Source organism: Podarcis melisellensis (assembly GCF_964234715.1).
Source record: "Podarcis melisellensis genome assembly, chromosome: 17".
NCBI lineage: Eukaryota > Metazoa > Chordata > Lepidosauria > Squamata > Lacertidae > Podarcis > Podarcis melisellensis.
Genome location: NC_138534.1, coordinates 4,791,421 through 4,807,695, shown reverse-complemented (window position 1 = coordinate 4,807,695; position 16,275 = coordinate 4,791,421). Strand labels below are relative to the sequence as shown.

General features: G+C 41.9%; 2 protein-coding genes across 22 annotated transcripts in view; one reads left to right on the top strand and one right to left on the bottom strand.

Moving 5' to 3' along the window:
- Positions 1-16,275, top strand: part of PFKFB1 (6-phosphofructo-2-kinase/fructose-2,6-biphosphatase 1) — a 294,172-nt gene that overhangs the window by 186,881 nt on the left and 91,016 nt on the right. The window lies entirely within an intron of this gene.
- The window catches only part of WNK3 (WNK lysine deficient protein kinase 3), an 81,577-nt gene that overhangs the window by 41,079 nt on the left and 24,223 nt on the right, over positions 1-16,275 (bottom strand). For all 21 annotated transcript variants that reach the window (XM_081895152.1, XM_081895155.1, XM_081895150.1 and 18 more), the window contains 7 exons: positions 11,959-12,131; positions 9,733-9,953; positions 8,653-8,810; positions 6,802-6,890; positions 5,593-5,812; positions 2,789-3,077; positions 363-556 (listed from right to left, as the gene is read on the bottom strand). In XM_081895152.1, coding sequence (XP_081751278.1) covers positions 363-556; positions 2,789-3,077; positions 5,593-5,812; positions 6,802-6,890; positions 8,653-8,810; positions 9,733-9,953; positions 11,959-12,131 — 1,344 coding nt within the window. The remainder of the gene's footprint in view (positions 1-362; positions 557-2,788; positions 3,078-5,592; positions 5,813-6,801; positions 6,891-8,652; positions 8,811-9,732; positions 9,954-11,958; positions 12,132-16,275) is intronic.

Sequence of the window (16,275 nt, the reverse complement as noted above, 5' to 3'; positions counted from 1 at the left end):
TTTTTTTAAAAAAGACAAAGGCCTGGTCTATACACAGAGAGCAAAAGGAAGGTAGAATGATGGGAAATCACAATTTTGTTTAATGCCCCTCTATCCGAAAAATCCATACAAGTAAATGTTGTTTATATCCTTTTAACTTATATCCTACCATTAAGCTCAGGAAGTTTTATAATTGTCAGAGAATTCTGCATAGATCTCAATTCTGTGTATCCTGAATCAACAGAGGCCGACTGAATAAAAGATACTGCCTTAGCTATCTTATTTTATTCCTTCTCTAAGACTAGCACAGACACGACAACATTTCCAGAAACTCGATACAAGCAGTTCTCTTACCATATTTAAGAAAATGATAGGTCACTTACCCCTGCCATCGATTGGTAATGTCCCACCAGCTGCTGGGAAGCGTAGATGTGTCCTTGAACACTGTTTTCAGCTTGTGAGAGATTGGGGGCCTGTTGGGGGCCCATAATCTGTTCCGAGGAGAAAGCCAGGCTATGTTGGCTGGAGGCATCCGAAAGTATAACTGAACCTGCTCCTCTCTCAGATAAACTGTCAGCTGCGTCAGTGTAAGAGGAGGGAAATAACAAAAGATAAGCTGTTTCAGAAGAATCCATAACAATTCCCATCCTTCTCCCTATCACTGCCTCATGCAGACAAACCGCTTGGACTTAATGAACTGGCCCCATTGGTGGAATCCCACAAAAGGATGTCCACTAGTACAATGAAGCTTCTCCACCCTTCTCCTCCCTCCATACCCCACCTCCCGAAATTGGGAACACTGCATGGGGCCAGGAGAGGAGACATCTTTCTGTCTGGTAAGATGAAAACCTTGTGCTGATGGAACAACTGCTATAGTGCTACACTGAATTCAAGGGGCATAACAGGAGCTGTCTACAAATGCCTCATCTACAAGGATCAAATATTTACTTGAGGGTGGCAAGGAAGGGTGATCCAATCTTTAAAAAAAATAATTAACCCTATGCTTTTAAGCTGGCATCCTTAAGTTTTCTACATGGAACACAGGAAGCTGCTTTAAATCAAGTAAGAACACTGGTCCACCGCATTCAGTTTGGTCTATGTTGTCTATACTTGCTAGCAGAAACTCTCCAGAGTTTCAGACAAGAATGAGAATTCAGGACTATGTGGAGATGCCATGGCTTGAACCTGGAATATTATGCATGCAAAGCAGGTACTCTGCCACTGAACTGTATGCTTCAGGTACTTATGCCCCAAACCTCTTTGGAATATTATCTCCTGCTTCTACTAGGAGCCAGTCTGGAGCAGTGGATAGAGTGCTGAGTTTAAACTAGGGTTCATGAGCTTCAGTGGTTTAGGCTCCCATAACCTAACCTACACCACAAGATGGTTGTGAAAACAAAAGAGGATAAAGCTACTTATCAGAACGTAATCCTATGCAGGCATAAACATGACAAACTTGCATTCCATATAAATTCTGAAATCAGGCAACAAAGGCTTCTTCATTGAATTCTTCTCAGCTCTGCCAGTGACACCAACCCATGACCATGCCTTGTTTTGGGAACTATATGCTCTTTGGCAAGGACTAACTCCTGACCTTTAAGCCAGTATCCTTATCAGAAATATTCAACACATGGAGCGGTTTGTGAAGGAACCAAGCAATATTATCACATGTTTATGCCAAACAAATGGTGACAAGGAAACAAAACACCAAATAAGGTCTGATTTGTAATGGAACATTACTCTGGGTTGGGAATAATCAAATGTCTTCTTGTACAGTAACTGGAATTGTACTTAGTTTTGACCCTCTTGTTTTAATGTTACGTTTTAATTGTTGTAACCTGCCTGGGACCTTAAGGTGAAGGGTGGGTAAGCAACAACAACTACTACAACTACAACTACTACATTTGAAAAAATGTTTTTTAAAAACCCTGCTGGATCAGGCCAAAGGCTCATCTTGTCCAGAATCCTTTTCTCACAGTGGCCAACCAGATGCCCATGGGAAGCCCGAAAGCAGGACTTGAGTTCAAGAGAACTCTCCCCACTTAGGATACCCAGCAAATGGTATTCATATTCTACACTTTTTTAATCAGTTGCTTCATTTGTGGCTCTGCCTGGCCAACAGTGCCATGGAGGTACGATCAACCTGCTGTTCTAATTTCACTACTCCAGTGTGGCACGTCTATCAATTGAACAGGGAGCAACATCATGGGTAGCTGCTGACCTCAGATGTTCTTTTATTGGGCAAAGTGGCTGCAAGCAGGTGGCTCTATGTTGTGTGAAGAGTTGCAGCGTAGAAGAGGAGGAAAAGGCTCAAAACGGCCACACAACTTGGCTACCCCAAGCTGCTTTTCCCTTCTGAGGAAAAAAAATGGTACAAGTCTTTGTATCAGTAAAGGAGAAAGAAACTGGGCTGAGCAGCAATTTTGAGTAGGCAAATGGTTGTGAGCAAAAGGGTTGTCCATTAGAAAACTCCCATCAGATCATCATGGCTGTGCTGGCTGAGGCTGATTGGAGATTCAGCCCAAAACATCTAATGGGAGTTCTAGTCCAAAACATCTGAAGGGCATCAGATTGGTAAAGACCGATGTACATGACATTAGCCAACAATTCAAACTGTGGGCAACTGCCACAGATACATGTCACAGTTTACATGCTAATTGACCTCCAATAAAGCAGAAAAGTGCCAGGAGTTCAATAAATGCTTTGTGGAGATGCATCTGGATGAACAAAATGATGCTCTGATTCACTCTTTATAACCTTAGTTCAGGATAGCATTTGGGAGGACAGGCTGCCTTTGGTTGCTCATTACCAGCAATGGAGGAGCTGTGCTGCATTTGTTGAAGGATTTGCTGTCGGACATGTTGGTCCACCTCTGTTTCCTCGCACTCCGTCCTGCTCTGTTGGGAAGGAGTGGTGAATGATGAGCCCTGTGGCTGGAGTAATGGTAGCCCACTTGGCAGCTTGCTTTGAGAGTCTCTTCTCTCCTCCAGGTAGCCCACCTGCCTCCGCTCCCTTGTCTTCTTGATTAGGGAGACACGATCCCGGATGGACTTAGCCACAGCTTTAGAATCACTTTCGTGGAAGAATCCTGACTTCACCTGGACATCAAAAAAGAACGGTTCTATTAAGTATAACTCTGCTCCTCTGAACTGGTATCCATCGGTGTTTAGCAATGCTTTTCTGTAATTTCACATTAACTCAGGGTTCCATTACAACAGAACTTGCAATGACCACATACTAGATCAATCTTGGACCTATTGTATGGAGCGCCAAACAATACAGCAAGCAAGATAAAAAGGTAAAGGTACCCCTGCCCGTACGGGCCAGTCGTGACTGGGGTTGCACGCCCATCTCGCTTAAGAGTCCGGTGGCCAGTGCTGTCCGGAGACACTTCCGGGTCACATGGCCAGCATGACGAAGCTGCACTGGCGAGCCTGCACCAGCGCAGCACACGGAAACGGCGTTTACCTTCCCATTATAAAGCGGTACCTATTTATCTACTTGCACTTAAGAGTGCTTTCGAACTGCTAGGTGGGCAGGAGCTGGGACCGAACGACGGGAGCTCACCCCGCCGCGGGGATTCAAACCACTGACCATATGATCGGCAAGTCCTAGGCGCTGAGGTTTTACCCACAGCGCCACCCGCGTCCAGCAAGCAAGATATAGACCCACAAATTCAAGTGCTGCTACACTTTGGCTATGGGTTAAGGCCAAGTACATTGGCTGAATCAATACTAATTAGTACTTATGTGACTGTCTTCAACATTAATATACTGTGATGAAAATGGGTAGAGACAGAAGCAAAAGTGGACAGAGCAACAGATCTGTCTCTTACCTTTGGATAGTACACTATGTTCTAGGCATGTAAAAGCCACACCTCTCCAGAAAACAAGAGACATCATTGCAGCTCAAGGACACATTCCAAGCAAGTAAGAACACTCAAGTAAGGTCCAAGGCCTTGCCAGTGAGGGGCACGGCCTAGGGGAATCTCAAGGGATGGAGAGAGAGGCCTAGTGGTCCACATTTGGCTCATGGGCCAGATATTCCCCACCTCTGATATTTATGTTACTTGATTAGAACAAGTTAATTAGAACAAGATAAATATAACCACAATACTGTCCATCCTACTCCAGAAAAGGAATTATTATGAAAACAGTCACGTAACAAGTGGCTCTTGCTAAATCCTTGAATTATCTATGACAGATTTCTACTGATGGGACGTACAGTTATATTTTCAAGTAGTGATCCAGTTTAAAAGACAAGGAATTCAAGCACAGGTCTTGCATTAAAATGGAACCGTCAAAGGGGAGGTTCTTAGCTACCAACTGTTAGCATAGTCACATCCAAACCTAGTTGAAAAATAAAGGGAAAATAGACCCAAACAACAGCTTTAGAGCACAACATCACAGAGCCATTCATAAGACACAGAACAAAGCATCCTGAAACAACAATTTAGGAGACTTCATAGCTGGCTGGTGGGTGATGCTTAAGCAGTAGTCAATTGTGCGCATATACATATGAGCAGATGCACTGATATGACTCCTTGCAGTATCATTAGCCATCAGCTGTTACTTGTCAGGTTGCTGTGTAGCCAAATGTTTTGTGAAAACAAAACCAAGGCAACAGTGAGGCAGAATGAAGAATCTGCAGTCTAAACAGATAACTTGGGCAAAGGAGAATAAATGAAACAAAACCGTAAGAGGAAAGGAGGGAGAAAGAGACTTGTTTACACTAATGCAAAAACTTCATCAGCTCTTGGCTGGCTTACGATTCACATACTGTAAATGAGTATAAAACCACAGCTTCAGAAATCATGCTCACCCATTGGCAAGAAGCTGACCAGTCCTTAGGTGACCTTATGCCTTGTACGTAAAATGCACTACTATCTGTCCAAATGTCTCCCTGCACACAGAAAACTAAACTTGCAGCTCTGAGCAGGGTGGAGTGCACTATTAAGCTAAAGTTAAGTGGGAGTTCTGTGACTGGAACCCCACTTTCCCCCCACAGACTTTTTTTGTTTCTTGAAAAGCAGCTGGGTAGATGGGTGGAGAGAGAGTTTTGGATCAAGGCCACGGAATGGAGATGGGTTGTTATACCCCTTTGCTCCTGTGCGGTTTCTTTTTAAGAAATGGTGGGGAGTTCAAGGCACAGAACTCCCACTTAACCTCTAGTTTGGCTCCATGGAGAAAGTTCTAGCCTAGCCTAGTTCTCAGGGAGACGTTCCTAAACATTTGCTTCTGTGTCATCCTCTGTAGGACTGGGTTGCAAAAATATTTCTCCTTGTAAACCAAATCTTTGAACCGTGTGCAACAAAGAAGTCAAGATTTACCCCTACGGAAAACGTTTCGTCCTATGCTGCCCATGGCAATAGTCTTGTTTTATGGTTTTAACCTTCATATAAACTGCCCAGAAAGCATCAGTGACTGGGCAACATAAAAGCGTAGCAAAGAAATAAAGAATAAAAATGCAACACTCTCTAAAGGAAAGTGTAAAAGTGGGAATAAAAAAAATGGTTCAGTAAACTCCATGTTTGGAATTTAGCAAATAAGAAGCGGCTGGAGACGCTGTCAACTCAGAAAGAAAAAAGGTAAGGGAAGCAATGGTAATACATACCATTTCACAAGCCACCTCCTCTGGGACATCTGTTTCCAAGTTGAAGCTGAACTCAAGGGCTTCATTATCTTTGTGCTTGCCTTTCAGCTTCTTGGGATCCTCTACCCAAAGTCTCAAAGCCAGGGAAGAATTCAGTCCGTCATCATCCTCTGCCAGTTCCACTCTAAGTCCAGTGTCCTCAGCAAAGAAGGCATGATTCAAAAGGTCTTTGATGGATAACCTGGCAACAAAATAATGGGCAATCACAGAGTGTCTTATGATACCCACACCCAGTGCTGGATTTACGTATAAGCTAAACATGCTATAGCTTAGGGTCCCACTCCCTTGGGAAATTTAAAGGGGGGGGGGGAGAACGGGATGTACATTTCCAAAACAAACAAAAAACAAAAAAACCTTACATACAGCAACAGTGTTTTGTGTTGTGTATGGACCTGTTAGGTCCATAAATTACCATATAGCATATATTCAACACAAAAAACAGTGACAATTTGTTGTTGACAAGGGACAGCTGGACATATAAAGGGCCCCATCAGTAGCTTAGGGCCTCATCAAACCTAAATCTGGCCCTACCCACACCAGTGGTATAACTGACAACTGGTGGGTTGCTTTCATCCCATATTAAAGTTCCCTGAGGGACTTCTGTGATAGGTGTTACATTTATTTATCCAATAAGTTTATAACTCACCTATTCAGCACACAAAAAACAAACAAAATTTAAAAACAAGAACAATTGCTTAAAAACTGACAAACCGCATTTAAAAACAACAAAATTGGACAGCCAGCATTTATGAAAAATCAAAAAAATACTAAACAAAAAGTTTTAAAGATCCAATTAAAGACAGATACAAGCTTCTCTGAGACAGAACTGCATCAACATCTTGCTATACGCACCACATGGGCACTGTTTTACAGTTTAAGCACTTAGCAGTATTTCAGGGGAAATCAAGCAGACACCTTAATTTCCCTTCACTCAAGACCATGCTGTTGCAGGGAGGGGAGGGAAAGTGAAACAGTAAAAGCTTCCCAGTTTTCTTCGAAAGGCATTATGCAGGTGCTTAAAAGCACTATGCAAAGCTGGAATGCTTTGCTTAACCAGGTTTTTTGTTGCCTGTACCAACAACTCCCTAGTTAAACTCACAATGACCACCCCTTAAATTTAGGGTGCACAACTTCGAGTGAGGAAGAGCACAATAAAATAGACCTGCTGACCTTTCAGATTTGTTTTGTCGAATGCAACCTTCAATGATCTCTTTCACTTCTGGATCAATAACCTTGTTAAAACTGGCAGGTTTAATGCCCTAGGAGAGAAGTGATGAATAGAAGTGATGTTAATAGATAATACCCAGCAGGAGTTCTCTCCATTGCAGCTACACAGAATTATGGAAAATCCCCAACTGCTCCTCCAAGCAACCTAAGTTAGTACAGTAGATCTTAACCATATAAACCCTTATCCTGAAGACATTCACTTGGAAATAAGTCACAGTGAATACCACCCAAATGACTTGCAAACTGCAGCCATTATTCCTTTTCTTAAAATCCCAGCTTTTGCTTCTAAACAAAATCAAGCTGGATATCCAGGTTTTATGTAATATGCATTGTGAAAGGGGTCAAAAATCATTCTAATTCATTTGACTAATCTCTTCTTACCCATATCTGGCCATTCTCAGCCAGAAATAAGAACTTTTCTCTCCTGTGCATGAAGCTTAACCTAATAAAGAATAAGCTACACCCCAATGTTGCTTTCTTTGAGGACACAGAACACACAAGTGTCCTGCAAAATGTTTTTGTCACAAAGCTGAGAATCTTTGTCTTCTATACCTCTAAAGTGTCTTTCCAGGATGTATCCTCAACTCCTGGAAATTATAATGTAATGTACAATCAAGGAAAGTATCAGTTTCATCATGGAGAAACATAAATATCATCAAAACTATCTGAGTACTCTGGCTAGTATGCTAAAATGATATTGTACTCTGAATGTACATATAAAAAAAGTACATTAGGCAATACCCAGAAGCAGCTCCCCTACCATGAAACAAAGTGAAGCAGCTGCTTCAAATGTTTGGTTTTGGGATGTCATTACAGGCAGCAGAGGGGGAAATGAGAGCTCAGGCCCACAAGGCACAATTCGCCAGGAAGAGCAGAGCACTGTAGAAATAAACAGCTGTGCAAAAGCACAGTAGCTCCTGTTCATGACAATACAGTTTGCACAAGACAACTTCTCAATAAATTGCATCCATGTTAATTAGTAGAAAGAGAGTATCATTTTGATTTTCCTTCTGTCCCACCATTGTGTTTTGACCTAGTCCTGACCAACCTTTATTGCCAAGTGGGAAAATACCATAATATGGTAAAGTGTGAAAACTGCAACTACTGGTAACTTGAGGGAGCACCTTTGGCAATGACAGGCAGAATCCTTGTGATTTTACTATTAAATACTTCCACAAAATCCTTCTCCTCTGATCTGTTTTCTCTCTCTCTCTCTCACACACACACACACACACACACACACTGCACCGACCTTCAGTGTAACTAGTTCATTACAGCTACAGAACAAGCCACACACATTAGCCAGAGAATAGATGCATGGAAGCTATTTTTGATGTCTGAATGAACACATCATTTGAGTTGCCAGTCTGACTATGAAGCTGGGAGGAAAAGATTATGCAGGGATTGACACTTATGCAGCTCAATATTGTTAACTGCCCTGTGATCCTCAGGTGAAGAGTGGTATAGAAATTAAATACATAAATAAATAAATAAATAGACAAAGTTTGGTTAAGGAACCATCCATTCATTTTTTGGCCTAAAATAAGCAAGCTTACCCTTGCATATTGTGCCATCTGAACACCAAACAGTAGTTAAACTTCTTCTGCAGATGACACACCTGAAACTATCAGTCACTCTAGAAAAAACTCAGCAATGTCCAGATAAGTCCAGGCTAAGTTTAGCAGCTGCTTTGCAGGGCAACAGGACTAGCATTAGTTCTGAATAATTGGCTTAGTTGCCTTAAGCTCCCAATATACAAGTTTACCCTAACAAAGAAGTTACATTTACACCTACACTGGTGACTTTTCGGTAGATTTGAGCTGCGTTTTGGCATTCAGAATATGGGTATTCAGAGGTCGCCATCTCCAGCATACACATTCCAAAAGCATAGACATCAACAGACTCATCATAATGTTCTTCATACATCTCAGGAGCCATAAATTCAGGAGTTCCTGGAGAAAAAGTAAAAAGAAGCTAACGTTTTTCCACATTTTGGACTGCTGCAGTCCACCAACAAGCATTTTGCAAGTGCTGCTTCTTTCCATGCAGTAGCATCCTATATACTGTAATAGTGGTTCGAATCCCCGCAGCCGGGTGAGCTCCCGTCGTTCGGTCCCAGCTCCTGCCCACCTAGCAGTTCAAAAGCACCCCTAAGTGCAAGTAGATAAATAGGTACCGCTTTATAGCGGGAAGGTAAACGGTGTTTCCGTGTGCGACGCTGGTGCTGGCTCGCCAGTGGAGCTTTGTCATGCTGGCCACGTGACCCGGAAATGTCTTCGGATGGTGCCGGCTCCCGGCCTCTTAAGTGAGATGAGCACACAACCCCAGAGTCGGTCACGACTGGCCCGTACGGGCAGGGGTACCTTTACCTTTACCTTTAAGGACTCTGTTATTAGTGTGCTTAGTCTTGTTATTTGTTTGGATTTATGTTTCACATGTATTCAAACTTTTGTTAGCTGCCTTTGATTTGTGTGAACAAGCCAAGGGGGCTTCAACCTAGCAAATGGCCCTTGAATGAATTAATGCAGATGAGTAACCATAATATGGCAGCTCATGTATTAGGGTCCACCCTTCAATCTCTAGATTTCAGTTATGAGGCAGCAGAATTTGGGTACTGAATTTAGGACCTAAAACCATTACACTGGAGTGTGTTAGAAATGTTTTTCATTCATGGTCAAAATCTTCCAGTGGATCAGAAACATTACACTGGAACAAGTCAAGAGGCAGACTTTAGGAAGCCTGATCTTGAACTCTTTATGCACTATAGCAGTAGCACTGCTTGGATACAATTGCAGATTCCAGTCTCTACTGAGGACAAAGAGAGAGACACCACAAGTGGCTCTCCAGTGGAGTACACAAACACACTATATTCACCAATGACACTCTTAGCGAACGATGTGCGCATTAAGGTGGCCAGTCCCAGATCGCCAATCTTCACTGAACCAGTGGGCCCCGTGATGAAGATGTTGTCACATTTCAAATCACGGTGGATGATAGGAGGGGTCCTTGTGTGCAGAAAATGCAGCCCTTTCAAGATCTGTCGGCACCAGCTCCTTAACACCTTTGGCTTCATGACTTTGAAACGCTTTAAGTACCTATGAGAGAGAACACCACACCGCAGATGTTAACCACCCCATCAAGTTAATCCACTTGCATAGTGCTTTCAATCAAGTTTCTGTGGAATTTTACACTGACACTTCAGTGATTCTGAGTAATATTCCAATAATATTAATATGTTTTTGTGATGTTTGGGTTCTGCAGGATATCACAACATGAGCAGGGGTTCCATAAATGAAAAATAATCACTGGGTTAGAATACCAAAAGATAAAGAGGGAGTCAGCATACTACAAGGAAATCTGTCTCAACTGTTTATAACAATCACATCTAATGTGCTATATGTGGGCCTTAGAATAACAGAATTGTAGAGTCCGAAGGGACCCCGAGGGTCATATAATCCAACCTCCAGGAATGCAGGAATCCTGTCAACAGCTGTCCCTGAATGGGCATGAACCACCAACAACCAGACACTGACCTATGGCACCACTGTCTTGTGGAAATCTCAAGTGATCCATCATTTGACTGCCAAATTATTAATTTGGACATGCAGATGTTATTGTATTAATACAGTGCTTACATGCAGAAATCTGTGCTTACAAACAAAAATTGGAGTTTTTGGTGGACTATCTGCTCCCTCACATGTAAATCCACCTCTGCATTATCATCATCTGCAGGCCCTGCTTCCAGGGCCCTCCCCTCACTCCTACCCCAGCTCAGAAGGAAGGTGGGTGGCTACTCGAGTCAGGACCTTTTCTGCTGTGGCACCTAGACTTTGGAATTCCCTGCCCAGCTATACGTAGTTGACAAGCACCCACTTTATGACATTTTCAGTTCCAATTGAAAAGGTCTCCCATGCCTTTGATATCTATTAAGCATGATTTAATTTTGTTTGTTCTCTAGCTATCAGCAGCATTCTTGGTTTTTGCTTCTATTACAAATTGTGCCTTTGATTGTTACATCCTGAGCCATTCAGTTCTCTTGGAGCTTAACAGAAGGCCCATTGATTTATACATCTCATACAGTAACTTATTGATGAGCTATAGGCCTTTTCACAAGGGAGACCCACCATAAATTTGAAATTTCACACAGGTAAACTCACAAGTTCTCTTTTTTGGGGGGGTCTTATAAATTCAAGTAGTAGCATCAATGTAAAAATGAAGTTATTTGACATTTTAAATTTATCTTTACAGCCTTAATTTTTGCTGAACAGTTTTCTACCCCTGGGGGTGGGAATGTAGTGGTAGAAATTAGAGAAGGGTTAGACGAAAATTACAGAATAGGCTTCCATCCCTCAGTCATACATTCCATCTTTCTTGTTACACTGTGTATTCCATAATATTCTTTTACACAGAATTTCTACATAGTCAGAAATGCTTTCTCAGCCCCAGTACAAAAATCCCAGCACATTTTCTTTCTTTCCTGATTAAAACCAAGTCACATAATGTATATGATCTGCCAGCTTGAAATCAGTAATCCCTAAAAATCAGTTAATTGCAGCAATTTTGCAATTTAGTTGATCTTCACTGCTGCCATGGAACACTGACTCAAGAGACTTCTCAGTACACTCTCCTATTTCTACCCCCATCCCACCCCAAAGAAAACTTAACCATCAATGCTAACTACACTGGTTATAATTTCTATAGAACTTTAAAAGGCTTATTTGTATTCAGTTTTTGTTTCCTTTATTCCACCTATCATATAAGGGTTTACTCAAGGTCAACCAATGAGTCTTGTGGCTTTACTGATTCTGATTGCCTCATATTCAAATTCAACACTGTTTAGTGCACTGTACTGACATGAAGCAGATTTCAACCATACAGATTAATCAGCAAACCACCATGCCGCAGATGGGTAGCAAGATATTTACATATATCCCATATATGCCATATATGGCACAGCTCTGGTGCCAAGTGTCTGAACTTTGATGTGTCTGGTCTACGATACAACCACATAATGGGGGAGTGGGTGAAAACAGTCCCAGCAGGTGTGAAAATACATTTTTAAAAAAACACTATATCAAATTTGTGAAAGAAAAAACATACGTCTTCAGTGTTCCAGATGTCATCAGCTCAGTTACCAATACAATGCACTTCTTTCCTTTAACAGTTGATTCCCAGGAATCATAAAATCGGACAATGTTAGGATGTTGCAATCCCTTGAGCATCTCAGCTTCTTCTTTAAACCTCTGCTGCTCAGCTTTGGTCAGCTTCCTGTCCTAAAATGAAGAAAAGATGTACAAAGAATCACTATATTATGTTGTGTAAGCATTATCATGCATCTAATTAAACTTATGCCACAATAAATAGTATATCGGGTTCCACAAGACTCTTTCTTGGTTTTGTTGTAGCTGTTATTCCTGGTCTAGGTTGGTCAAGTATGGGTCACACTGCTGTTTTAAACACTCAGTGAGAGAGACACCAAACACAAGTGATAAAAGCAATGGGTGATATCCAACAAAGCAGTTCAATTAACAGAAGGTCTTCCCTTTGTGAAACTGAAGAGAATCGCCTCCCCTTCCCTCTCCCCCTACACACATACACCTATGCCCTCCCCTTCCTCTGTTCTGGATTGTGTGAGGAAATCTAGAACAGGTTTAGGGAGTGCATGGGAAGAGGAGAGGAAGGGGGAACTTAGAATGCACCACTAGAAGTCCTACAGTATTTCATTGGATACTGCCCAATGAATGGATATAGCCATAGTCAGCAAAAAGAATGAAAAGTGCTGCTTCTAGAAATTCTAAGCTTCTAGAAATTTGTTTCGTGGGGAGCATTAAAGTAAGAAAAACATTCAAGAAAGTTTTCCCAGATGCCTTTGGTTTTTACACACTTGCAGATTATATATACTAAGCAGGACCCGACTGGCTCCCTGGTATACTAAAAAACTGAAGGCAATGACGCAGCTTGGAAGCTGATTTGAATGAACATGGCAGAAGACTCCCCGCAAGTCTGCGCGATTTCAGGTAAAAGCTCCTTCTTTGGTTTACTCAATAGTGGCAGTGATGGCAAAGAAACATTATTTCTCCAACACTGCTGCATCCTCACAGTGTCATCCAGTGGAGGTCCTTCTGGTGGCCTAAGGCCTTCTCCAGCTTGGCCAGGGATGTGTGAATAAATCCTCAGGAGGCTCATTCTGACACATTGTAGTGCCTGTCATCTGAGGCCCTTCTCTAGCTCCCCCCCCTCCAATTTTGGAGGGTAGCAACAAGAGAATGGGTCTTTTCTGTGATGGCTCAGATTGTGGAATGCTCTCCCCAGAAAGACTCCCCTGATGCCATCATTATATGTCTTTAGATACCAGGAAAACGCATTTCTCTTAACCCAGGCCTATGGCTATTAAATGATCTATGGCCTGTAAAAGTGTAGGGAAAGAGGAGTGTTATTAATATGTTTGTTTTACGATTAGGCTGTGTGTATGCTTTTTACTATGTTTTTATTATGTTTTTATCGTTGGTGTTTTGTAGTGCATTTCTGGTATTGTGCACCATCCTGGGATCTTTTGATAAAGGGAGGTATATAAATTATCATCATCATCATCATCACCACCACCACCACTTTGAGAATAGAAACCACTCATATTTGCCTTGACTTGGTCACCAGGGAAGGTAACCAAAGCACACGTAAGCTTGTTTCATTCAGCTGCTGGACAGAGTCCTTGGACATACTGTACAACCTACCGTATTTTTTGCTCTATAAGACTCACTTTTTCCCTCCTAAAAAGTAAGGGGAAGTGTGTGCGTCTTATGGAGCGAATGCAGGCTGCGCAGCTATCCCAGAAGCCAGAACAGCAAGAGGGATCACTGCTTTCGCTGCGCAGCGACCCCTCTTGCTGTTCTGGCTTCTGAGATTCAGAATATTTTTTTTCTTGTTTTCCTCCTCCAAAAACTAGGTGCGTCTTGTGGTCTGGTGCATCTTATAGAGTGAAAAATATGGTATATACTTAACCATTTGCTTTTCTTGGCTCATAATATCAAGCCAGGAAGAGATTGGACCAACACTTCCTTCAAAGAAGGGCTTCTCCAACCACCCTAAATGAAGAAGTTTTGCAACTCATCCTGAAAAATTCCCCTCTAGACCTAGTTGCAAATATTCCCTTCCTACCCCAAGTGCTTGAGTGGCAGGTTGCTGTGCAATCAGTTTCCTGGATGAGACTATCTAGGTCTATTTCAGTCCTGTTTTGTTCTAACACAGAGGTTGCTGGTCATTTTGGTGGATGAACTATGGAGTGATGCCACTCATCTGGAAGTCAAAATAAATGATTTTAATACTTGCTGAGTTCAGAACACTTTATATCAGTACCAGGCTTCTGATGATCTCTAACCTCCTTCAAGGACAAATGCAGCAAACTCAGCTCAACAGAACAAAACACTAGCTCAACAGAGGATTCTGTGTTTAAGAGGAGGGTAAAAGTGTAAGATGTGCCTTGGGCTACGTTTCAACCTACTTCTGCCTTTATGATCTAAGTATTGAATCAAAATAAAACAGTTATGAATGCTGACCTAAGTTATACATAGGCAAATTATTTCCTTTTTCCTGCTACCGAAACTTCCAAATTGCCTTAAACCCAAACCAAACATTCAGGCAAAGAGGACAGACATGTACAACACACACACACGCACACACACACACACACACACTTTTAAGAGAACTCTCTCTTTACAAATAAAATACCACAAAATGCATCAGCCCTACTCAACATGACGGCAAATGAGTGATTGTAAGTTAACAATCCCCTTTAATTCCTTTGGCTGATGCTCAGTTAGCATAAATTTGGCAGCACATATATGCAGCAAAGCCAGGAAACACAATGAGAAAGGGAAGGAGCAATAATGAAAGGGACAGATGCCAAGAGGATACAGTCTTCCCTCCAACCCCAATAGCCCAAGGAGAAGTGGGCACTGCTGGCCTCTTCACATCTGATGGGGCTCTGAACAGCCACTTTGCTCAACACAGTTCTACAGGAAAGACAAATCAAGGATCTCCGAACAACTCAATTGTTTTATGTGCCTATGTTCAAGTGATCAGCAAGCAACAATTTGCAAAATTAATGATGATGGGTGATTTTGCAAAGCTGCAAACATTTTATTGTTTCCTTCAGGCTGGTTGAAATGCAACTGATTATAGAGTAATTGTTTTCGATGTTATTGACTTAATGCAACCAATTAAGTCATGCAACTTATCAGCTTGCAGTAAGAGCTGTTTGACAGTGGAACGGACTCTCTCAGAAAGTGGTAGACTCTCTTTCCTTGTACGTTTTAAAGCAGAGGTTGGCTGGCCATCTGTCAGGGATGCTTTGGTTGAGATTCCTGCATTCTTTGGGGGGTTGGACTAGATGACTTTCAGCATCCCCCCTAAAATTCCATAAAGAGATACTGTTGACACAGAGACTTGAACTCATGACATATGTAGTGCACCCCAAAAAATTTTCCCACACAAACGCACATTTAGCTTGGGGAGGAGAAAGAATATATTTGTTCTTGCCATTTATTTTCCATTGGCAATAATGAGTTTTGAATAGCATTCAGGAATCGGACACCATCCTTTTCCCATTGGTTCACACAAACTGAACTGGCATCAAAGGCCCCACCTAAAACTGCACTCCAAATTCACGCTAGGTTAATTTACAACAAGCAAGCTTTGTTTCAAATGGAACCTTTTGTTAATTGGTCAATTGCTGACTGTCAACAATTCAGTTCCTGGTTAAACAGTTAGCTGATTATCCAGAATAACCACTGAGCCATAAGTCAAAAATTAGGATGCAAAAGACAAATGCCATTTTTGGCTATGCGATCAGCAGAACCATCAACGAAGTTCAATGTGGTGCTAAGTGAAAGTCCCTTAGCCCTGTTGCACTAGCAGAATGGTTCTATTTTATAGTGTGCCTATGTTTATGTTCTTCTGTCCCTTGGACACCTGCTAGGTGACAAGCGACCAAGGAGTCAAATACGGTAAATAAAATAAATAAATAAATGGGAAGGTGCAAGAAGCCAGAATGGTTCTTGTGACTGGTTGCACAACAGATGACTATAGCACAAATACTTCCTGTTGCACAACCAGTTTCACCAACTTCTGCTAGTGTAATAGTTGTGATGGATTTTATTTTGCCAAACCATGATTCTCACCCTTATGCTAGCACAACAGCCTTTGTACTAGTGGTCAGAGAATGTGAAATCTGGACTATCATTTGCAAGACTCAGGAAAAGTACATAAGAACAGCCTGCTGGATCAAGCCAATGGAACATCTGTCTAGTTCAGAATTCTGTTTTCAGTGACCGACCAGATGCTAAAGGAAAGCCTGTAAGAAAGACCTGAGCATGATAGCATTCCCCAGTTGTGATTCCCAGCAACTGGCCTTCAGGGGCA